Source organism: Aedes albopictus, chromosome 2, assembly GCF_035046485.1.
Source record: "Aedes albopictus strain Foshan chromosome 2, AalbF5, whole genome shotgun sequence".
NCBI classification, from domain to species: Eukaryota; Metazoa; Arthropoda; class Insecta; order Diptera; family Culicidae; genus Aedes; species Aedes albopictus.
The window spans coordinates 399,232,976-399,257,577 of NC_085137.1; the positions used below are offsets into that span (position 1 = coordinate 399,232,976).

General features: G+C 35.9%; 1 protein-coding gene across 9 annotated transcripts in view; it reads right to left on the reverse strand.

Annotated features, from left to right (window-relative positions):
- The window catches only part of LOC109405137 (cAMP-dependent protein kinase type II regulatory subunit), a 375,648-nt gene that overhangs the window by 42,317 nt on the left and 308,729 nt on the right, over positions 1–24,602 (reverse strand). For all 9 annotated transcript variants that reach the window (XM_029879336.2, XM_029879339.2, XM_029879335.2 and 6 more), the window contains one exon: positions 12,028–12,209. In XM_029879336.2, coding sequence (XP_029735196.1) covers positions 12,028–12,209 — 182 coding nt within the window. The remainder of the gene's footprint in view (positions 1–12,027; positions 12,210–24,602) is intronic.

Here is a 24,602-nt window from a genome sequence, read left to right on the forward strand (position 1 = left end):
GTATTTGTTGGAAGTCGTCCCACGACGGTTTCCTTTATCCTAACCCAAGCTGTTCTACCTTCCATGCCGGTGCAACCCGTCTTATCGACAGTTACAGTACTGCAACGCTGCTGCAGATCAACAACGTGATGAATGAAAATGGACGTTGTTTGGATCTTTGTTTCGTCAGTTCGAAAGATGTGGCTCCGTTGTTAACAGCTGCCCCGTCCCCCTTGGTCAAGACTGTTACACATCATCCTCCGCTTGCACTACTTCTCATCTATAATGACGCACACATCCAGGAAAGTATTTCTTCGGTCTCGAACGATTTCAACCGAGCGAACCACCAAGGCATAGGGTATCGCGCCACTTGGGCGATGGCTTCTATATTCGTCTGTTTTCCACTATAACTCAGTCAATTTTGAACCAATTAACTTGAAATGTTGTACACGGATAGATACTATACCTATCTCACCACATTCCAAAAGTTTTGTTAATTGGTTCAAATTTGACTGAGTTATAGTGGAAAACAGACGAATATAGAAGCCACCGCCCAAGTGGCGCGATTCCCTAGGTGACTTTCTTGGTTCAATAGACTGGCTTGACGTTCTGGATTTGAACGATGTGGAAAATGCTGCTCTAACACTTTCGCATATCATGGGACATGCAATTGAAAGATATGTACCAAAAATAAACCATTCCTCCTGTGGCCCACCTTGGCAAACTCAAGAGCTCCGCAGAATGAAGACTTCTAAACGTGCAGCCCTTAGACTGTATTCCAAACGCCGAACGCGGCTTCTCCGAGACCATTACTTGAGGGTGAACAACGAATATAAGAACACTAGCAGGCACTGTTTTAGAAGATATCAGCTACACATCCAATGAAAACTTAAGTCGAAACCCAAAGCGTTCTGGCGATATGTGAATCAACAACGAAAGGAGTCCGGGTTGCCTTCCACAATGATGCTTGAAGGTCGAGTGACCTCTGATAGGAACGATGTGTGTTGTCTTTTCGCCAGTAAATTTGCTAGTGTGTTCAGCGAAGAGGTTCTACCCGAAGAGCATGTAGCGCTGGCCGCTATCCCGGGCAGAAAAGAATTACAAAACAATTGGAAGTTTTACCATTCAAAAAGAATTACTGAATGGTAAAATTTGTCATTGGTTTGTTTGAAATAAGTGACAAAAGGGCAAAAATAATAACTGACATTGTTCGATAAAATAACTAAAGAATGTAAAATTTTGACATTACAATGGCAAACCAAGAACAAAAAAATTAAAATTGAGAATTGCAAAATATACCATTATTGAGTTATTGAAAAAAGAACAATATCAAAATTAGTTATTCCCTTGTCATCCAAAAGAAGGGTATATTAAGTTGTTTATTCCAATAACAAAATGAAAATTTATAAGTTTTTATTTGGATGGAAAGTAATTGCAAACAAATATCAAAATTTACCATTAGAATAACCAAAATTCAAATTTTGTCATTATGTTGTTCTTGATAAGTGCCAAAACTGCGAGTTCATCAAACCCACAAAGAATCAACAATATCTCACCAATTGCAAAATTTGTTATGATAGCAAAATAAGACATTCAGTAGTTATTCTTCCAAATTTTAAAATGACAAGCGAATGGCATATTTTGATATGATATCATATTATGCTATTCTCATGTTGTTTTAAGCTCTTCATGAAGAACTCATGAATGACAAAATAAGTTATGACAATAAAATTTGTTATTCTTTTGTTTTTGGTTTGCCATTCACCTCTACCCGGGTAGTAATGTTCCACTGAACGGTGATGTACTAACCACGATTGGTGTTGATGATACAAGGATTGTGAGAGCAGCCAAGCAATTGAAATAATCGACCAATCCAGGGTCCGACGGTGTTCCATGATCTTTCCTAAAAATGCATATTGACGAATTAGTCGACCCTATTCGGTTGGTGTTTTCTTTGTTCCTAACTAGTGGAATTTTTCCGTCAATCTGGAAGAACGCAATCGTGTTTCCTGTTCCCAAAAAAGGCGATCGAAAGGATGTCAATAATTATCGAGGAATATCATGTCTCTGCGCCATCTCGAAACTATTCGAGCTTATTGTTATGGAACCGCTGATGTCTCATTGCAAGTCGTACATCAGTGAAAATCAACATGGTTACATCTCGGGTAGATCCACTACCACCAATCTCTTGAACCTTACATCTCACATTACGGACAGCATGGCTGAACAAGCCCAAACAGATGTGGTCTATACGGATTTGAGCGTTGCATTTGACAAGATTAACCATGTTGTGACGATCGCTAAACTTGAAAGACTTGGGATCGCCGGCCAGACACTACGCTGGCTCTACTTTTACCTCACAGAACGCTTACTGACGGTTGGACTTGATGGGCATATTTCGGAAACTTTCAAGGCTACTTCTGGAATACCTCAAGGAAGTCATCTGGGTCCCCTAATTTTCCTGCTGTATAATTGAAATTTCAACGATGTCATGTCAACTACGTTATCAAAGGCCCACGATTACGCTTCGCAGACGATTTGAAAATGTTCCTGCGCGTCCGTTCTATCTGTGATGCTACGATGCTTCAAGCTGATTTGAATGCCTTTGCGAACTGGTGCAGTTTGAATCGTATGGTAGTTAATCCTTCGTTCTCTCGGAGAAAACAGCCAATCCTGTTTAACTATCAGTTGCACGGGACAGAACTTCAACGAGCTGACCATGTGAAAGACTTAGGTGTAATTCTGGACGTTCAGTTAACTTTCAAACACCATTTGTCGTTTGTTATCGCGAAGGCTTCTAGGACTCTAGGATTCATCTTCCGTATTGCCAAGGACTTTACCGACGTCTACTGCCTCAAGTCTCTCTATTGCTCGCTCTTTCGTTCGACTCTAGAATATTGTTCCGCTGTCTGGCTTCCATAATATCAGAACGGCATAGAAAGGATTGAATCGGTTCAGCGTCGCTTCATCCGTTTTGCCCTTCGCAGGCTTCACTGGCGTGACCCTCACCGATTGCCGAGCTATCATAGTAGATGTCGATTGATACACCTCGAAACGCTACAAACACGCAGAGATGTTAATAGAGCGATGATAATCGCGGATTTGCTGCAAGGGAGAATAGATTGTCCTGCTATTCTTGCACTAATCGACATTAGTGCTCGCAGCAGAAAACTACGAGCTAATGCCCCGTTACGATTGCCGCTCTGACGAACTCTTTTTGGACAAAACAGCGCAATGATTGGCCTGCAACGTGTTGTTTTAACAGAGTAGCGTCAGGTTTTGACTTCCATCTTCCCAGGCAAACCATCCGTCGTAATTTTATCGAAGAACTCACCTCCAGGATAGTGGAATGAATTGTATTGTAGTTGTTTTTTTTTGTTTTGTTTTACTATTATTTTTACTGTTATTTGACCGAGCCTTGTTGTTATTTTTAAGTGAAAACCATCATTGTGGTAGTAAGTCTGTTGATGTAATAATAATAAATAAATAAAGAAATAAATAAATAAATAAATAATCTTTTAACGAAGAAAAAAAAAATAACTTCATGGCTCGATAATTTTTTAAGCGCTTGTCCAATTTCTTTTTTTTTTTGTAGAGTGACCAGGTGGAGCTGCAGGACAGCTGATAGCAAAGCCTGGGCCCTTTCCCAACTTTCCCCCTACTAGGACCAATACTCACGATGGACTAGACGATGTCGTCAACTTGAGCAAAGTGTGTAGTAATTAGTATTGGGTCTTAGTAGTTTTTAAAAATACTGTTTTTAACTATTCCCATCGCACTAGTGTTTTGATCGAATGGAAGCTCCAAAAATGATTTGATAATAGAACAATATTTCAAAAAATCGAAAATCTCCGAGGTGACTGGCAACCTTCAGAGAGAAAAAAGGCCGTCTATGTCAACGCCTTCAAATTACTATTCCGGAAAAATACCTATTGCAAAGAAGAGCAAAAAGAAGTCATAGCTAATTTTTAAAGATTTGATATTTTTGAAAATTATTCGGAGATAGCTACCAGAGCTAGTGTTTTTAGCCGATATGGGCAACTAGTTTTTCTGACAGCTTCCCCAAACAATAATCAAATAATATCCTAAGTTATTTTATAATACATTCTGAAAATTATTTCAAGCTGATTACCAATAGTGTCAATAACCGATGTTGGTCATTGACAACACCAGTATCATCCCCAAATAACTCTGATATTAGCATTTGATAACACTTTTTAAGCTTCCATTCGATGTTGCAATATCAGTCAAATCCTTTATGTCAAAATATAGTCTGTAATGTGTCAAATTGTGTTCTTAATTTCGCTAGTCGTCTTCTGCATATCTATGATCATCTTAGTCCGAAGTATTATTATATTCACCGTAGCCCTTTACATTTTAAACCGTCCTAAGTCCTAAAGACACATGTCTGTCACTAAATTCCTGTTTTTTTTTGTCAGTTTTATAATATTGTCTAAGATATAAAAACAAACAAGTTCAGTCAGCTGATTTTTGTGTCAAAAATAAAAATGATTAAGATTATTTGTCAACTTTTATATATTCATCCCTACAAAACCTATAAAAATAAGTAATACAAATATAAACTCATTTCTAAAATCAACAGTTTTATCTTTAACTAATCAGTCCATAATTTTCTAATGGTAATGAGTTTAATTGTTAACGAAACCTAATCTGTAAGTCAACTTATCCTAGCGTCCTCTGTCCTGTGTACTTTCGACTTCAAGTGATGAATGATGAGTGTAACGCAGAGACCTCCCCTACCCACTCTTGCGTTACGTTAAATTTAACAATTATTGTTAAATTTGAGAAAAATCAAAGAATGCAAAGATTAGGTCTATGCAAGCTGAATTATAACTTATTGTCTTGAACTTGTGATAAATGCACAACGGATACTCCTTTGGTTCCCATTAGCACTTACAGCCGATTCCTTCACTTGCACTCAACTCGTAAACCAGATATATCTAGCTCAAAGTCCAAGCGGTGGTGAATAAACTGGCGCTAAAGTGCTAATGGGTTAAGCCCTCCCATCGCGTCAAGATTGAATATCCAGGGGGAGGGTATTTTTTAAGCGCTTGACCAATTTCAAATCTTTTTGCGTGCTTTTGTTGATATTTTTGTTATCTAGTTGTGAGTAAACTATATACCGTCAAGGCACCATTTACCGTGGATCTAAGAGGATTCGGGGCAAATAAGGGCTGTCATTTGACACCAGTCTTATAAACATTGTTGGTGCCGCTTTTTAATGCCTTCATTATAGGTTAAAATTAAAGCAATATCCACAGAAGTAGAAAAATTTTCACAAAATTTGGTGATATAGTACAGTTAGTAAAGGGTAGTAAGGTCGCCTAATTCCGTGGTAGGTCACCATTCACCGTTGTAGTAGGGACCCATTCACCGTGTATGAGAAATTTTATTATACTTTGTTTAAAAATGATCAAAACAACCCAGCCAAGAGAATTTTCTTCGCTTAAATTCATTTCAAGTAATAACTTGCAAGATTTTATTAGAAAAAACGATTGTTCAAATTTTTTTTCTAGATATATGGGACTATATGGGGCACGGTGAATGGAGACCATTGATTTTTAGGGTACCCATTTACCGTGCCTTTTTGTTTCAATTAAAAAGTACAAGTGATCGTACTTTCTTGTTAAACTTACTTCGGTAATGCAAAACACATACCTGATATGTGAATTTAATTGCTTCTTGGTGGAATAAAAACGTTACTACATTTAGTTTATCGCCTAAATCAACTTAGCGCAGTTTTCGTTTTTTCACTATGAATGCAGTGAACGAGCAGAAACCCGCTTCATGTGAACACACTTTAGTGTCAAAATGATACTTTTAAATGTTTCTAATGAGCGTTTTGACACGGTAACAATATATTAGTGTTGTATTGGTGAAATTGAAGAAAATTATCATATCATTCAATCATAATATGGAAATAACGAAAAAATATTCGAAGACACACGGTGAATGGAGCCTTGACGGTATCTATAAACAATGGTTTAAATATGGATAATCGGTCAAAAACCGTTCAAAAATACGTAATTTACCAGAAAAATGAGAATTTTGGTAACATTCTGATTGATTTTATGCATAGTTGCGGGTTTAATGTAAAAAAAACATCCCTTATAATCATATGATAGCCTTTAACTTCAATTATAAAACTAGTTCATGTTCTAAATGCAAGGATTTTTTTTTAACCCTCTAATACCCAAATTTTTGATTTTGATCTAAATGTCATTTTTCGTCATCTAAAATCAATTTAAACATGTTTTGGAAGATGATTCTTTTTAATTCTCGATTTCGTGAATTTCAGTTTTTGATTTTTCTAATTTTTATTTTTGAACATCCCCACACTTTTATATTTTTCCTGGAAGCCAATTTGGGGAACGGATTTTTTGAGATGAAAACATTTGGAGATTTTATGATTATTGTTGAAATATTATTATTTAAAATTTTTTTCACATAAAATTTTATTTTCCGTGTAATTTTAAGGAAAATAATTTTAGAGTGTATTCGATTCCCTTAAACTATTGAACAAGGATAGACTGATTTGGGAAAAAATTAAAATATGTCAATTGTAGCGATTCAATACAAAATAAACAATGACTTCTAACAGGTGACTAAAACATCAATTTTTCAATGATTTTAAAAAAAATGTAAATACGCTTTAAAATACACCAAAAACCATTTTGAGATATACAGAACAGTCCTAAATATCAGCCAAAAATATATAAAAAAAGATTTTCCACGAAACAAAAAAAAAATGCTCAAACTATACCCCGTCTAAAGGCGGGATTGGGTATTAGAGGGTTAATTTTCCACTGTGATCCATATCCATATAGGGTGACGATGGGTATTATCGGCAGGTTTGTTCTCTTCGTCATGGGGGGTTTTTGTCGGCCAAATTTCCTGAAATTTTGGCATATAGGGTCTTGTACCATTTGGGCAGGTGTACCAATTTTGGGCACTTGCCGCTATAACTTAGTCAATTTCAAACCGATTGATTTGAATTTTTGTATAGAGTTAGAAACTGTACGTACCTAACTCTGTACAAAAAATCAAGTCGATCGGTTGAAAATTGATTTAGTTATAGCAGCAAGTGCCCAAAATAGGTACACCTGCCCAAATGGTACAAGACCCTAATTCAGCTTGGCTGGGAAGGATTTGAGGCCAATTCTGAGTTCAACAGCTTTCAAAAAAATCCCCATGACGAAGAGAACAAAACTGCAGAAAATACACAATTTCCACTATAGGATGTTTTATAGTTTTAATTCATGTTTTATCAGTTTTTGTTGAAAAGTATCATCAAAATGAATGCTACCTTCTTCAGGCATTGAAAAAGGTTACAAAATACAAATGTGTTGATATGGTAAAATAGTGGTTGCGAGAATATTGGCCACCTGCTACACAGGGCATCTTCAAGGTTATTATATATTGTAAGGTTGTCTTAGATGTCAAAACTAGCTGAGCGGCCATTATTTTTTAACCGTGAGAAATTCTGAAAACAAATCCCCCGCCTCCTAAATCCCTTTGAAATTGCGCTTCTCCTCCTTTTCTCCACAAACTAAACGTCATGCTTACAATATATAATAACCTTGGGCACCATGTCGGACATGTGGGATAGCATTATATTTTGCCAGTAGTTGTGGCAATTCTCGCATTCTGGACCATTTAGAAGGATACTGTCTTCGAAAAAGTTGCTCAGAAGACTAAGAGCTTTCACAAAGAAAACAATTTAGTTCGAGAATCACTCACTACACTGAAATAAATTTTGTTGTGAAAGCTACCGATTCCATAGTGGATTTAATAACCGTACCTATGATTCTCAACCAACAAAAAAATCTGTGAAGTTTACTGAAATATGATTGAAGTAACAATGCCTTGCAGTAAGTTTGATTAAAAGCGTAGTCGCCTCAACAAAAAAACAATGCCATCTTTTCTTGGACATGCCACAATGGTCGGAAAAAGATAAAGTTCGGCCAAAACTCTTTTTATGTGTTTAATCGAAGTTATAGGTTGCCTAGATATGGTATATAGTGTTTTTAGTGTTTAAAAAGGGGTATTCAAAAATTACGTAATTTCAATAATTTCAAAAACGGTAAAAATCAGTAAACCCCATATTTTTTGCGTTTTTTGTTAGAAAATCAATTTGAATTTAAATAAATGATCATCTTTCGATCAAATCCAATCAAGTTTGTTCAAAACGTGTGAAAAATGTAGAAAGATTAATTTTATTTCAGTAAAAAATGGAAAAATAACCTAAAATATATGAAAAAACATGACTTTTTTAAATAGCCCTAATTTGAAAAACTGCAAATTTTTGCAAAATATTTAAACGTTTTTAGGCAGCTCTAAGCATGATGTTTAAGATGTACTATTCGAAATTGCGGCGACACGTGACGACACGAACCGTTTTTTAACTTAAAAATTCCCAAAATTTCTATGGTACAATATATGAAAATTTGAAAAGTTTTGTGGCATATTAATTTTGCACCATACGTGCATTCAAACAGTCCAATAACAAGCTTTCATATGCTGGATAACTTAAAACATATATTCCATTCTCAAAATATTATTATTTTACTTTTTTCGAATAATTCATTTATCAATTTTATGACTTAGGCCACTTTGGCAGTGAAAATGTCATCGAAATACAAAAGCTGGTATTCTTTTAATTAAGAATCATAAAAGTACAGTATATTAACTTTGTTATAAGGTGATAAATAGTTTAAAATTATCAATTTCGTTTTTTGAGAGTTTTGGCCGCCCCTTTGTATGGAGCCCGACCAATGTGCATGCATCTGACAACACAGAATGGTTAAAAATACAATGCCTAGCCGTCAAATTAAGATTATTTTCGATCAGCCATGCATATACTTAAATGGAGGTTTCAGTGTAATATTATGCACTGCTAGTTAAATTGACAGTGTTTTAGTGGAATTTACTAGAAATAATTGTCGGTTGAGAATCATACAGGTTATTATTTTACTATGGAATCGGTAGTTTCCACAACTATTTCAGTGTACGTTTTGCTAGTGTTCTTAGGAGCTTCCAGTTTAGTTTTAACTTAGTATACATATCTCGCTTTCTGCACCATTTAGAAGAATACTGTCTTCGGCAAAGTTTCTCACTAAGAGATTACACATAGAAAACAATTTAGTTCGTGAATCACTCACTGCGTGGTACCAGTTTAGTCTGAACGTTGTAAACCTCGCATTTTGGACCACTCAGAAGAAATCTGACTTTAGCACAGTTGCTCGGAAGAATAAAAATTTCCATGTAGAAAGCAATATAGTTCAAAATTCATTCACTGCGTGACCCTAGTGAACGCAGTGTCAGGGCGTCGTATATCTCATGATCTGGACCGCTTAGAAGGATACTGTTTTGAGCAAAGTTGCAAAGAAGGATCAGTTTGATCTAAACATAATATATCTCGCGTTCTTAACCACTTCGAAGAATACTCTCTTTTATGAAGTTATTCAGAAAAGTAAGAACTTTCATCTAGAACACCATCCAGTTCGAAATTTGGCCAACACGTAGTGATCTTATCAGCTTCTAGTTTAGTTTAAGCGTCATATATCCCGCATTTTTGACCACTTGAAAAAATACCGTTTCGGTAAAATTGCCGAGACGACTGAAAATTTTCTTTAAGAATATAGCTTTAATGTTGTGAAGGGTTACGCGTTTGTTCTTTGTGTCGTATATCTCACGTTCTGGACCATTTAAAAGATTACTGGCTTCAGATAACATGTCAAAAGAATAAAACCTTCCGATTTTTCATAGGATATTTTCAATAAATTTGTTTTGAAACTTCTATAGAAATTTCCCTGATACATAATTAATAGGAAGCTTTCTAGAAGTTCCTGATTATCATTTCTTGCATAATTTGCAGCTGTTTTAGCAAACCGTGTTATCTTGTCCGACGTTTCGGTCAGTTTGGGACCTTCTTCTGAGACTCGAATTTAACGGATTTTTCGTGCAGTGTGGTTCTGTGAAAAATTTGTAAAATTCGAGTTCCAGAAGAAGGTTTCAAACGAACCGAAACGTCGCACACTGGAGTAACAGGGTCCATTCCATGGCCAAAAGTTTGAACACGTTTTTATGGTATATTAATTAACTAGTAATGAAACTGTGAATTTTGATTTTGAGAATGCATTTTGGATTATAAATAGCCATATTAATCCACGTAAATGCCAGAAATGATTTCTAATAACCTCTAAGAGCAACGTATGTTTTCACCCCCAAAACGGGTTTATGTATTCAGCAAAGTTGTAGGAAATTTCATTATTGGAAAACTTGTTGAACAATTATTCTGTCATTTATATAGATAGATTATTTGTGAACGATCCCTACAAATCAGTTCATATGTTGTACCGCTTTCTAGATATTTTTGGGAATCACATTTTCATTTTGGGTTAACTTCAATAGCGCCCTGAAAACACATCTTAGAAGTATGAACATGGTGAGAGAAGCCGTGTGGAATATATCAGTTTGAATTTGTATTTAGAAATATGGAATTTTTACATAATTCTTCACATAAAAGTAAGTTTGTAGAGTACTGAGTGAGAACTCAATGAGTTTAGCTATAAAAAACATCATCTATCTGAAAATATATTCTTTACGGTGCATCAACATATGATTACATGCTACGCATAGTGAGCTATTTATTTGAGTTGTTTTTGATTTTTCGTAAACAAATTTTGAACATAACAGTTTTGACTACATCAAATTTTTAGTGCATTGCATACATTCAGGCGTTTATTGATGTATGGAGATTTCTGTTCAAATTTACAAAATTGATTCCATTTGACACAACTCTTTAAGAGATACAAGACCAGATTTGTATTCTACTATGATCTATCTATTGAGAATAAGTCACTATGCATTAAAAAAAAAATAGTCGAAACAATGTTGTTTTTTTTTTAAATTAAACATTAATTGTAGCTAAAAACTAGTCAAAAAGGTGAAAGTTTCAAAATGTTTTTTTTTTCGTCTGGCACTTTCTGGTACTCGTTCTCTTGCGATTCACAAAGGATATGTATTATATTTTATTAATTTTGTCCAGATCGCGGAAAGCTGCGGAATCTTAAAACTTTTTGAATGCTGATAAAACATCTTCTGTAAGAGGGCAGAATAAATGAAACCAGGAGCAGTTTTTTTTGTTTAAATGACACACCCTAATCAGGAGAACTGGTTTGCATATTCAATTATTTTTTTCAAACTGTCGATATTTCGATAATTAAAGTACTTCCGACGAGTTATGATACAAATGAAAACATGAAATCATCAAATTCAGACATTTGTTCATAAATAATATACATCCCAAAGTATTTTATTGATTGCCACATGATGAAGTAAACTTTATTCATCTTTAAAAACTATTAGGCTTTGGAAAATTCCAATAATAAAATTTTTTGACATATGGCCAGGAATTTGGTCCATTTGCGCCAATGTGCATCGGACCAGATAATATAGCAGTATTTTTATATCTGTCATTACTGGAAAGCCATTTTCTAAATAAAACAGTCGAAAAGTAGTCAACACGTACGTAGTTGATTGATTGATTTGTCTTTATTAGAGAGACTTTCAGCCCTTGGCTGGTTCGTCTCTCACGTACGTAGTTTATGAACAGGCCCCAAAAAGGCTTGCAACCAAAACCATCGTAGTAATATAAGATCATAAGTCGCGGCTATTTTTGATTAGGAAATAAAATGTCCTCAAAGCGTCTAGAGTAGTGGGCGTATTTTGACCCAGGGCAAAATACCTGGACCATCTTAGGAATTGTATTACATTTATCATATAATCTAAAAATCAATGGCAAATTTTTATTGAAAATTTTGGCAAGGTTTTATTGGAAGTTCCAATTATAATAATTCAAGTTTTGTAGAGATTATATGATAAATGTAATGAAATTCCCAAAGTGGGCCAAAATACCTGCCCTGAGTCAAAATATGTCCACTACCCTATCAGCATTTACATTGCCATGAATTCGAAAAAAATAAAAACTTTAAAAGCTTTCTAAACAAATCCACCAATTCTCACCTGTTCCTTATCGAGCGACCGGAACAGCAGGATGTTCTTGACTGAGTCGCACAACCGTGACCGCTGCTCGTCCGTTTTGGGGAATATCGCCCGGGCGCCATCGTCGTCGTCATCGGCCTCCGGGTCGTACGTCTCCGCAAACACGGATTTCCTGCGGGAGGCGTACCGATTCACCAGGGGTTCTGCAATCGAGAAAAAAAGAGGATGAAACGAAAGGTGTGGTGAGCTTTTCTTTCTTGAAGTGATTATATTTAAAGACATTTGATGTAGGTAATGGTTAAGTTTTGAAATGTGGGCGGCGGCGGTGAGTGAACAAACGTGCGTCACAGTCAGACCCTCCCCCATTCTTGATCAATAGATGTGCTTCTTATAGGAAACAATCAGCCTAGCAGTAAAAAATTCCCATGATGATGTCCTCTCTCGAGCGTACGTCATTCATTTCGGCACCGTAATTCAATCACGTAATTGAATTTCCAATGGTGCGATGTTTTTCTGTCGGCTGGATTCTGGTTTGCTGAGGGGGAAAATAATGTAAAATTGACAGTAATTCATTTATACCGCTGTAAACGCACCATTTTTTCCCCGGAACCAGATATCCAGAAATCATATTTCATCAACCGTACAGTGATGGACATATAGCCGAGGCGGTAAACGCACGGGTATTCAGCATGACCATGCTGAGGGTGACGGGTTCGATTCCCGGTCGGTCCAGGATCTTTTCGTAAAGGAAATTTCCTTGACTTCCTTGGGCATAGAGTATCTTCGTGCCTGCCACACGATATACACATGCAAAATGGTCATTGGCAGAGGAAGCTCTCAGTTAATAACTGTGGAAGTGCTCATAGAACACTAAGCTGAGAAGCAGTCTTTGTCCCAGTGAGGACGTTACGTCAAGAAGAGGAGAGGACAGTGATGGACAACGGGAGTGAATCAAAATCGGTGTGTGAGAAATTGACTGTTTCAACGGAAAAGAAAATTCATAAGAAAAATTCAAGGATAGTAGTAAATTGGTGAGTTCGTTTCATGTTATTTTTTTCTCAAACTTTTCTCAATTGGTTGCAAAACTAGTGTTTTTTGTTTTAATTTTCTACTAGCTGTCCCTGCCAACTTTGTACTACTGCTCTTTTGCACATACAGGATCTCACGTTATCATTGACCGCTACTGTATTCCTGTAGTTAGCCGCCCACTCCCATCAATCTGGAATTAACAACTGTTTCGCCAGAATCATCCAATCCATTACACGTAGCGCTAATTGACTGCCCACCTATATATTTATGTAGCTTCATGCAATTATTGGATGAGACCTGGACTGGGGTGCAGTGCAGTATCGGTGAAATTGAAAACCAATCATTGATGTTTCTAAACAATCAATTCCGTGCCGCATGGAACTCATCAACGGGGTAAAAGCTCTGCTCATTAGTTCCTAGTTTGGTACCGGAATGGAAATTGGCAGGATACAAATAGCGGATGAATGGCTTCCCTGGTGCTAAATTATCAACAGTTTCAGTGAGTGGGGCCAGGAATCAACAAGCTGTGTTTAAATTTAGAGACGAAACATAATTTGCTACGGTGTTGTCCTAGAGGAACGATTTTCTATTTCGTCAAGCACTACAAAACAGTAGAAAATAAAATGGAGAAGTTTAAAAGAGAACATTCAATTGTACTACATTCCGATACGTGATGATATGGTAAACAATGATTTGCTTGCTATTTGTAGCTTTGGATCACCAATTTGGAAGCAATTATTTCATGAAACAATTTCTTTTAGAATTTTTCGGAAAATTCTTTAGGATCCGCCTCCGAAGGTTTCTTCAGCTATTCATCTGAAATTCCTGAAATTTCTCAGACATCTATTTCAGGAACTCTTCTGATAGCTTTTTTTAAGGTATTTCTTTGATAATTTCTTTGGAATACCAAATCCAATAATTTCTTAAAGAATTCCTCAGGTATTTTTTTTAAGAAAAAGTTTTAAGAAATCATTTTAAGAATTTTCTTAAAATCTCCTCCAGCAATTCTGTTAGGAATTCTCAAAAAAAAAATTGGGACTCCTCAGCTAGGAATTCCTCAAGCAATTTATATAGGAGTTCCCTCAAGGGCGTACCCAGCTGTTAGGTCAGGGGGGGGGGGGGGGGGGGGGGTGTGATCATCTTTAGTAAATTTATGCCCACTAGCTCTTTTATAACTAAACGCTACTTGAGAAAATGAATATAATAACGTTATATTTTAAAAGCACGCTGTTGTATTTTTTACAATACGTAGAAAAACGCTCGCTTGTTCTACATAAATCAGCGTGGTGCTGGTAGCATTGACCAATTTCTGGAAGAATAAGGAGTTTCTTTAGTCGTGCATTATTTCTCCTAAGCTCCAAGGGCTGAAAGTCTCTATAATAAAATTACGAACTCTTTTTTGGACTATCCCAGAATTTTCTACATTATTTTCTTCAACATTTTCTTCAGTAGAACATAATGGAAATTCGTCCAAAGATTTTTTTTTTTTTAATGTCTACATAAATAATGTCTGCCATGATTAACAGGAGATCCGAGGACATCCTTGCAGGAATTTCTCTAAGAACGGATTTTATACTCATACACTACATACACTCATCTCAGATAATAATCTTATAGAAATGTCAATCGACGTATTCTTGGAAGGATGCTTGGAAGAATACTTGTATATTCTCGTAACAACCTTGAAACTATCACTGACTTAAGAATTCCAGCAGGGATCTCTGGACTAGGTATTTCCGATGAACTCTCAAATAGAGTAAAGTGGGGCAAAAGTTCGAGTGGGGCAAGAGTTTCTTTTGAAGTTTTTGAGCTTAATTCAAATGATATCTTTCGGGTGTCAAGGTTGTTCGATGCCTTTTTGAAAAAGAGTCTTTCACTCCAAAAATTATGAAAATTGATCAATATTTCGAAAAGTTATGACAAAATGTTGGAATGGAATTGTAATGAAATCGAATTCGATATTTTATTTTGGGGCGTAACTAGGTATATTTTGAAGATGCTTTAGCATGTGTAAAGTGGGGCAAAAGTTCGAGTGGGGCAAAAGTTTCTTTTGAAGTTTTTGAGCTCAATGCAAATTATTTCTTTCGGGTGTCAAGCAGGGATTGGCGGCATGCACCGTGCGGTGCGAAAAAAGCATGTGCTTCACACAATCTCAAGTGCTTGTCTCCCGTTTTGCCGAGAGATAAGAGACGTATGAGTGAGAGCTTTTGTAATTGTGCGAGAGACAATCGCAGCACTAGTTCTACGGCGCAGGGAGTAATGCTCGGTGCTTGGGACTGTGCTTGTCACCAAACAGAAAAAATCACTCCAGCGCGCGGCAGAGTAAGCGAGCAACACACAACCGATTGCGCGTACTCGTCTCCTTCTAGTTTGTTGTGTTGTCTCGTAGCAGCGTGTGCGGCACGCAAAGAGTTTTGAGTTGCACCCTATCCCTGGTGTCAAGGTTGTTCGAAACCTTTTTGAAAAACAGTCTTTCGCTCCAAAAATAATGAAAATTGATCAATATTTCGAAAAGTTATGACAAAATGTTGGATTTTGATAAAAAATTGTAACATGCCATGGTCCTTCCAACGCACATTGGTCGGGCTCCATACAAAGGGGCGGTCAAAACTCTCAAAAAACGAAATTGATATTTTTAAACTTTATTTCACCTTATAACAAAGTTAATGTATTGTACTTTTATGATTCTTAATTAAAAGCATACCAGTTTTTGTATTTCAATGACATTTTCACTGCCAAAGTGGCCTAAGTCATAAAAATGAAAAATTAATTATTCGAAAAAAGTAAAATAATAATATTTTGAGAATGGAATATATGTTTTAAGTTATCCACCATATGAAAGCTTGTTATTGGACTGTTTGAATGCACGTATGGTGCAAAATTAAAATGTCACAAACTTTTCAAATTTTCATATATTGTACCTTAGAAATTTTGGTAATTTTTAAGTTAAAAAACGGTTCGTGTCGTCACGTGTCGCCGCAATTTCGAATAGTACATCTTAAACATCATGCTTAGAGCTGCCTAAAAACGTTTAAATATTTTGCAGAAATTTGCAGTTTTTCAAATTAGAGCTATTTAAAAAAGTCATGTTTTTTTCATATATTTTACGTTAATTTTCCATTTTTTACTGAAATAAAAATTATCTTTCTACATTTTTCACACATTTTGAACAAATTTGATTGGATTTGATCGAAAGATGATCATTTATTTAAATTCGAACTGATTTTCTAACAAAAAACGCAAAAAATATGGGGTTTACTGATTTTCACCGTTTTTGAAATTATTGAAATTACGTAATTTTTAAGGAGTATTCAAACACTAAAGTATTTAAACACTAAAAATACTATATACCATATCTAGGCAACCTATAACTTCGATTAAACACATAAAAAGAGTTTTGGCCGAACTTTATCTTTTTCCGACCATTGTGCAACGCATGAAATGGGATTGTAATGAAATCAAATTCGATATTTTGTTTTGGGGCGTAACTAGGTATATTTTGAAGATGCTTGAGCATGTATAACTTTTTGCAAAAAAGATTTGGAAATCATATTTTACACATAGTGGGGCAAAAGTTCGAGTCATGTGGCAACTTTAGGTAAAAACCTAAAATTGTGCAAAATGTACATATTGTCTCTAAGAATGATGGAATTAGTGAGAAAATTCGATCAATGTTGAAAAAAAAAGTTGTTTTATCTGGATTTGGCGGAAAACTACAAATTTTTGGTGTATTAAATTTAACCCTGATTTGGGTAAAATCCAGATCGAACTTTAAAGTGTGTTCCAGTTCCAACATCAAATATTAAGTGGTTTCAGATATTCCTATTACCAAAGTGTCAAAATAGTGTGCTACGGTTAGCGAAATTTCACAAACACTAGATTCGAACTTTTGCCCCAGTGGTGGGGCAAAAGTACGAATAAGACACACACATACAAAAGGTGTTGTAACTCAAAATTGATAAGACATTTGGCGCAACTTTGTTCAGCAAAATTTTAGCTCATGGATGGTAGAATCACCACACGGTATTCATTTATTTTAATCTGCTTAGATTTTTTGAAAAAAGTTGAATTTTCAACTAGGGTCGAACTTTTGCCCCACCTTACTCATTCTTTCTTCAGAAAAGTTTTGAAAATCATATTTTACACATAGTGGGGCAAAAGTTCGAATTGTGGGGCAAGAGTTCGAGTCATGTGGCAACTTTAGGTAAAACCCTAAAATTCAACAAAATGTACATATTATCTCTAAAAATGATGGAATTAGTGAGAAAATTCGATCGAAGTTGAAAAAAATGCTGTTTTATCTGAATTTGGCGGAAAACTACTAATTTTTGGTGAAGTAAATTTAACCCTGATTTGGGTAAAATCCAGATCGAACTTTAAAGTGTATTCCAATTCCAACATCAAATATTTTTTTGGTTTTAGGTAATTACCAAAGTTTCGAAATAGTGTGCTACGGATAGCGGAATACCACAAACACCAGATTCGAACTTTTGCCCCACTGGTGGGGCAAGAGTTCGAATTAGACACACACATACAAAAAGTGTTGTAACTCAAAATTGAAAAGACATTTGGCGTAACTTTGTTCAGCAAAATTTTAGCTCATGGATGGTAGAATCACCACACGGTATTCATTTATTTTTATCTGCTTCGATTTCTTGAAAATAATTGAATTTTCAACTAGGGTCGAACTTTTGCCCCACCTTACTCTAATGGAATTCTAGGAAAAATCGCTAGAATGCATTCAAAAAGAAATGTCTGGAGGAATTTAAGAAGGAATTCCTAGAGACATTCCCGGTACAGTTTCTAGAGAAATCCCGGGAGGAAAACCTGGAAGAATTCTGAAAGAGTCTTCCCTGGGTGAATTCCTGAAGTACTTATTTTGTTTAAATTAGTCATAGTGATTTCTGCGCAACCAAAACCTGCACTGTCGTGACTCTTATTTGAAATGGGTGTTGCTTAGAAGAATCCCTGGAGCACTTATTATAAGAATTTCTGATGGTATCCCTAAGTAAAGCCCTGAAAAAACTGCTGGAGGGATTCCTGGCAGGCAACTTTTTGGATTCTTGGCAGGAATTAGGCTTCTTGGAGCAATTTCAAAAGAAATTTCCGGAGGAATCTTTACACAAAATTCGGAATGAGATCCCTTCAATGGTGTTCAAAGAAACACCTTCAAAACCTCCGTGGAACAACTACCAGAGGAATCTCTAAAAGAGTTTCTGAAAAAAAATCAATGGATAACTTCTTGATGGCTTTCTTGGCGAAATAAAAACAGAATATTAGGATATATTCTTGAAATTATCGCCGGACGAATTCCTAAAGGAACTCGTTTGCAATAAATACATGGATGAATTGCTGAAAATTTTTTTGGAGAGAATTGTGAAAGACTGCCTGGATGACTTCTTGGAGAACGTGCACCCTCCTTGGCTCTTAGATGTCTCCCTCTAAAATTATCTTACAGAATTACAATACAAACCGCTGGAGGAGTTCCTCGAAATCTATAGACCATACAGGAACCTTAATGACTATGACCCTGAAAAAGATGAAAGAAGGATTTCTGAAGAAACCCCTGAATAAGTCTTTTGAAGACATTCCGAGAGGAATTACTTAAGAAATCACTAGAGGAATTCCTGGAGCAATTCCTAGAAGAATTCCCGGAGCAATCTCTGGGAAAACTCTTGGAGAAACCCAGGAACACTTTCTGGATGAACTCCTGGAAGATTCCCTGGGTCAATTCAGAAGAAATATTTTGAGGAATTCGTGAAGGAATCTCTGGAGATAATCTTGAAGACATTTCTGGAGGAATGCATGAGGAAACTTCTGGACAAATTCCTGGCGGTATCTCTGGAGGAATTTCTGGACATATTCCTGGCGCGGAGTAACCCTGGAGGGATTTTTGGAGAAATTTCTAACGAAATTCTTGGAGGAATCCCTTGAGGAATTTTTGAAAAACTACCTGAAGAAATTTTTGGATGAATTCCTGCAGCAATCCTTTGAACACTTGCTGTAGGAATTTTTAGAGGAATTACGGGAGGAATCCTTAGAGGCATTTCTGGAGGGATTCCTAGAGGAATCTTCTGAGGAATTCCTTGGAGAAATTCCTGAGGACACTCCTGGGAGGATTTCTGGAGGAAACTGAAGGAATCTGAAAGAATCCTTGCGGGAATCCCTGAAGGAATTGCTGGAGGAGGAATTTCTGAAAGTATACCCGAAGAAAACCTTGGGTGAATTCTTGGAGGAATCCCTAGAAAAATTTCGGAAGGAATCCTTTGAGAAATTTCTGTAGGATTTCCTGGAGGGATCCCTGGAGGAATTAAAAAAATCTCTGGAGGAATCTTTAAAGCAATTTCTGGAAGAATCTCTGGGGGAAATCCTGGAGGAATACATGGAGGAACTTCTGGACAAATTGATGAATTTGAAGAGGAGACCCTGGATGAACTCCTGGTGAAATTGCTAGAGAAATTCTTTGAGGAATCCTAGGAGGAATCTCTGGAGAAAATCCTGGAGCAGTCCTTGGAAGAATTCCTGGAGGAATCCCTGGAGACATTTCTAGAAAAAATCTGGGACGAGTTACTGAAGGAACTCTGTGAGTTCCTTATAAATTTCCTCCGACAATTTCTTTAGGAGTTCAGATAGCACTTTTTTAAGGCATTTTACTGACAGTTTCTTTAGAAATTCATCCGGTAATTCTCTTGAAGATTTAAGAAAATATTAAAATATTAAGTTCATTAGGAACTCATTGCACTATATATTCAGGGATCTTTGGAAGTTTTTTTTGAGAATTGTGTTAGAACTTTGCTTAGTAGTTCGTGGCAATTTTTCTAGGAGATCCTCGGACAGTTCCTTTAGGAATTTCTCCGGTTTTTTTAGACATGCTTTTGGAACTTCTTGTAGAAACCTCCCGGATTTTCCTTCAAACATTCTTCAGGTAATTATTCTAGGACTTTTTGACAACAATTGTAGGAAGACATAGTGCAATTTATTTAGAAATTCTTCCCGCAACTTATTCAAGCATTAGGGAAATAATTTTGGGAATTCTTTCTGAGTTTTCTGAACAAATTCTTAATGCAATTCCTTGAGAAATTCTTTTGGAAATTTCTATAAATGTTTCTCTGGCTGAAATTTCCCAGCAAATTGCTTCACGAAGTCCTTCGACAGTTTTCAGAATCAGGCAGTTCTTTTAGGAATTACTCCAGAAATGTCTTAAAGAATTCCTCCGAAAGTTTTTTCATGAAATCCTTAGCAAAGTCTTTTAAGAAATTCCCAAGACATTGTCGTAGAAATTTCTAAAGAGCACTTTCACCGTTATTAACTGAGAGCTCCATCTGTCAATAATGACCATTTTACATGTGTATATCGTGTGGCAGGCAAGAAGATACTCTATACCCAAGTCCAGGAAGTTTCCTTTACGAAAAGTTTCTGGACCGACCGGAAATCGAAACCATTGCCTTGAGTATACAGTCATGCCGAATACCCACGCCTTTACAGCTGTGGCTATATGCGCCCTTCTGGACATACACTACAATAATATGTCACAAGATCGCGTTGCATATAAATGTAATGGTTATAACAAGCACCACTTAAAGATTTTTAGGGCTTGTATAGGTGTTTATCGTGGGTTTATTGGAACAGTTACGACTACCAAACTTAAAAATTAGCTTTAACGGTTCGATTGAAACAACATCTTGTTAGGCATAGTTTCCCAAACTTTGTTTCGCCAACGGTTGGCGGCCAACCCCAACTGCTTGCAGGTACGCTTCGATTGTTCTATGAAAAGCGGGGTGACAACAGTGTGTTAAAAATTTTAATTGGTATCTACACGGAGACAAATTTCGTTCGTTTGAAACAAAAATATTCATGTTTATTCGGTAAACTGATAAAATATTTAAAACTAAAATATTAATTTTTAAAACTAACTCAATTACATATTGGTTTCTACAATACCCATTGAAGAGCCTCCCGTTCCGCCGTCGAGAACATAAACAAAACTCTCAAGCTCCAGTTGCAGTACCAAACAAGATTTCCTCTTGCAAAAAAAGTCAAGTTTCACCAAAAGTTTCCACGAAATCTCATTGATTTCGGGAGTGTATGTTATCTACATGATGTTGGCATTGAAAGTGCCACGCCGGAAGTGGGTTTTCCTAGAGAAGGAAATGACTTTGTAAATTTAATTGGAAAACAAATATTTCCGTAGGGCCGATCTGCCACAAAAAAAAAAAAAACAAAAAATTTTACATTTGTTTCTAACATAACCTGTCAGAAGATGCATGTTTGTTTCAAAAATGGATTGAATTTGCTTCAAATGTGACGTTCGATTTGCTCCAAACAGTTTTATTTTTGTTGCCAGAACAAATTGACAATTTATTTGAGTTTACCTGAAATAGTTTTGATTTTACCATGCTTTTTTTCTGCGTGTAAGGTTGGCAAACTTGTTAAACCTAATTTAGAACACCAAGCTAAATATTCAAGATTTAAATCATCCATCCAGTGTTAAAGAAGGTTATCAAATTTGTGCTGATGTTTTGTAATCTTGGAAGAATGTAGAGCACATGCATAACATAAAAGTGATTACTCACTTTAACAGCAAGTTTGTCTCGAACGCTACGAAACATCATCTCACCGAGTACACCAACCGCGCCGTCTAGGTATCCGAGCAATTTCTAGAAGGTAATCAAGTACACATACATATCGCGTAAATGACCCCCATCTGTCTCGGCTCGCCCATAAATGGCGCCCCGTATCGACGACAACAACAACAACATGTAATGTGTCACACTCAATTTGAGAAAACATTACGATTAAGCAGCGTATCGAAAACCGTTCTTACATACTAAAAATCGTCTTCGACCGACCAAATTCGGCGTCGGATAACATTTCAATTATCATTCGGCTTCGATCTAATTGCCAAGTCTCTGTGTATACATATATCCAGATCGGATTGCCAAGTAGTCAGTGTATGTATAAGGAATCAGTTCTAATTTTTCTGTCACCTGTGTTTTGATTTGTGTGTTTACCTTAAGTGCGTGCGTATACGCGTCAGATATCTCACGACGACACGACTCAGAGAAGAACGATTTATGAGGAATTCCACGGAGTCATGTCAGTCGATCCTGAGCGACCATTTCAAAAAAATCTGAAACTTTGCACAGTTTTTTAATTTCATCTAAATCGCCATTTTTCGATATTAAACCTTCATATTCACTCACGACTAACTTTTCAAAAGGGTGTATGCGAAAATAGTTCAAAAATATTCTAAAAGCTGTACAGCTAAAACGGATTGTTCGATTGTTATGAATTTTTCAGCAAAGTTAGATAACTAAATGGTGATTCCTTAGAAAATATACACTGTAAAAAAAATCTTTTTTTACTTTAAAAAAATATGATCTTTGTCATAAAAACTCAAATATCTCAAAACCCTATCTTTTTACCAACGTCAATTTTTTAGGGGAAATGGCCCATTATATCAGCTATCTACCATAAAATTTTGGTGATGGTAAACTGATAAACAAAAAAGTTATGACATTTCAAACATTTCACAATTTTTACATTTAGTAACAAAAAAAAATTTTTTTTTCTGTGTAAATTATTTCGAGAATTATATTTTGATGCTGATTTTATTGTAAAGGCTACCGCCTGAATTAAACAAGTTGTTTTCATGATATTTTTGTTTGATTATTCATAATTACTATGGTATCTATTTGAAACTTAGACGTGATCAAGAGTTGTGATCAAAAATATTGAGAGTGTCATACTTTTTATTGTACGTGACTGGTGAAAAAATCCCTTGATAGTGTTGAAAAGCTTTTGATTATAAGAAAAATGGAATTAAACTTATTTGTAAGACAAAAGCTGTATAATAAAAGTTTTATATACGCGTATACGTCTAGTTTATCTGCAAAAAAATACCTATTAGAGAACAGACTTTATGATCGGAAGAATGCGAGTAACTTCAACAACAACAAATGCATGAGAGGTACATACCACAGACAAACAGACGAAATGCCTAGAACAGTTTTCGTGAAAATCCATCGCCCAGTTCACACTACCACCACCTGGTGGAAATGTTTCACGAAATACTGCGTTGTGCAATATCGTCATCAAAAGGCACTAGTGTGAAACTTCAAACGCAAAGAAAAACGATGGGCGCTCTTCTGGTTATGAAAGCCACAACCAAGATTCAAAATGATCGTTAAAGGCGTGGTCAATGAAAATGTCGTCAGTGTTACGTTTGTTTGTCTGTATACATACCATGACAATGCTCACGAAAAAGCAAAAAAAAAAATACTACCGCTATGGATATTAAAAATTTTATAGTATTTTTTTTCTTCAGCCAAGCAAACAACACCAAACTAGTCAGTTAAAACTAATAAGTGATTTTGTTTATTATTATCTAACGAACGACATGAACAGTCGCTTTCTCAAAAGTCTTCAACTCAACGCTCTCTTGTAGACCATTTGATGAAAAAAAAAAATGTTCAAAAGAGTCTCACCGAGAGCACCATAGATAAACTGAAAGAGACTGGTTATGCCCAAATGTCCACATTGAATACAAATTTACGCATTTGCACGTCCTGCCGTCTAGACTTTGACAAACGAGCCATCTGTATATCATCGGTAAAGCAGGGCGCAGGAAGTTCAAACGACAACTGAGAAATTGCCAGAAGTGCTAAGAGTCAGAGAGTCATGCCACCGTACCATCAGCGACATCTGTTTAAACAATTTAATCACGCCCCTTTTCAAAAATGCTTTGAACATTCATCTTGAAGACTAATGCGCGAAGGGCGTGATAAAATCGGAACATTACTGTACATATATATCTATATATATAAAAATGCAGTGGCATACGTGGGACCGCGCATAACTTGCGAACGGACGGACCGATTTTTGTCGTCTTAGTTTTGTTCTGTTGGTTTTCACCCAAGGAAGGTTTATGAGGCAAAAAACATGGAAAAATTGAGAGTTTTTGAAAATTGTTCTTCCTTACATTTTGACCAGTTTGGTCTTGGCTAGAAACTTGAAACGACAAAAAAACGCAGTAGGCAAGACAAAGTTTGCCGGGTACAGCTAGTATAATATATAATATTGCGACACGAATGCACCCTGGTGTCGAAAAAATTTACACTAAAAAAATTTATTATTAAATGTGAAAATTGTGAAATGTTTGAATTGTCATAACTTTTTTGTTTATTAGTTTATCATCACCAAATTTTTATGGTAGATTGCTCATACAATGGACCGTCTTCCCTAAAAAAATTACGTTGGTAAAAAGATAGGGTTTTGAGATATTTGAGTTTTTGTGACAAAAATTATATTTTTTAATGTTAAAAAGGATTTTTTTTTCACAGTGTATGTTTTCTTAGGAATCACCATTTAGTTATCTAACTTTTCTGAACAATAAAATCAGCATCAAACTGCGTTTTCTGACCGAAATAGTTTACACAGAAAAAAATATTCACCAAATGTAAAAATTGTGAAATGTTTGAAATGTTATAACTTTTTTGTTTATTAGTTAACCATCACCAAATTTTTATGGTAGATTGCTAATACAATGGACCGTCTTCCCTAAAAAA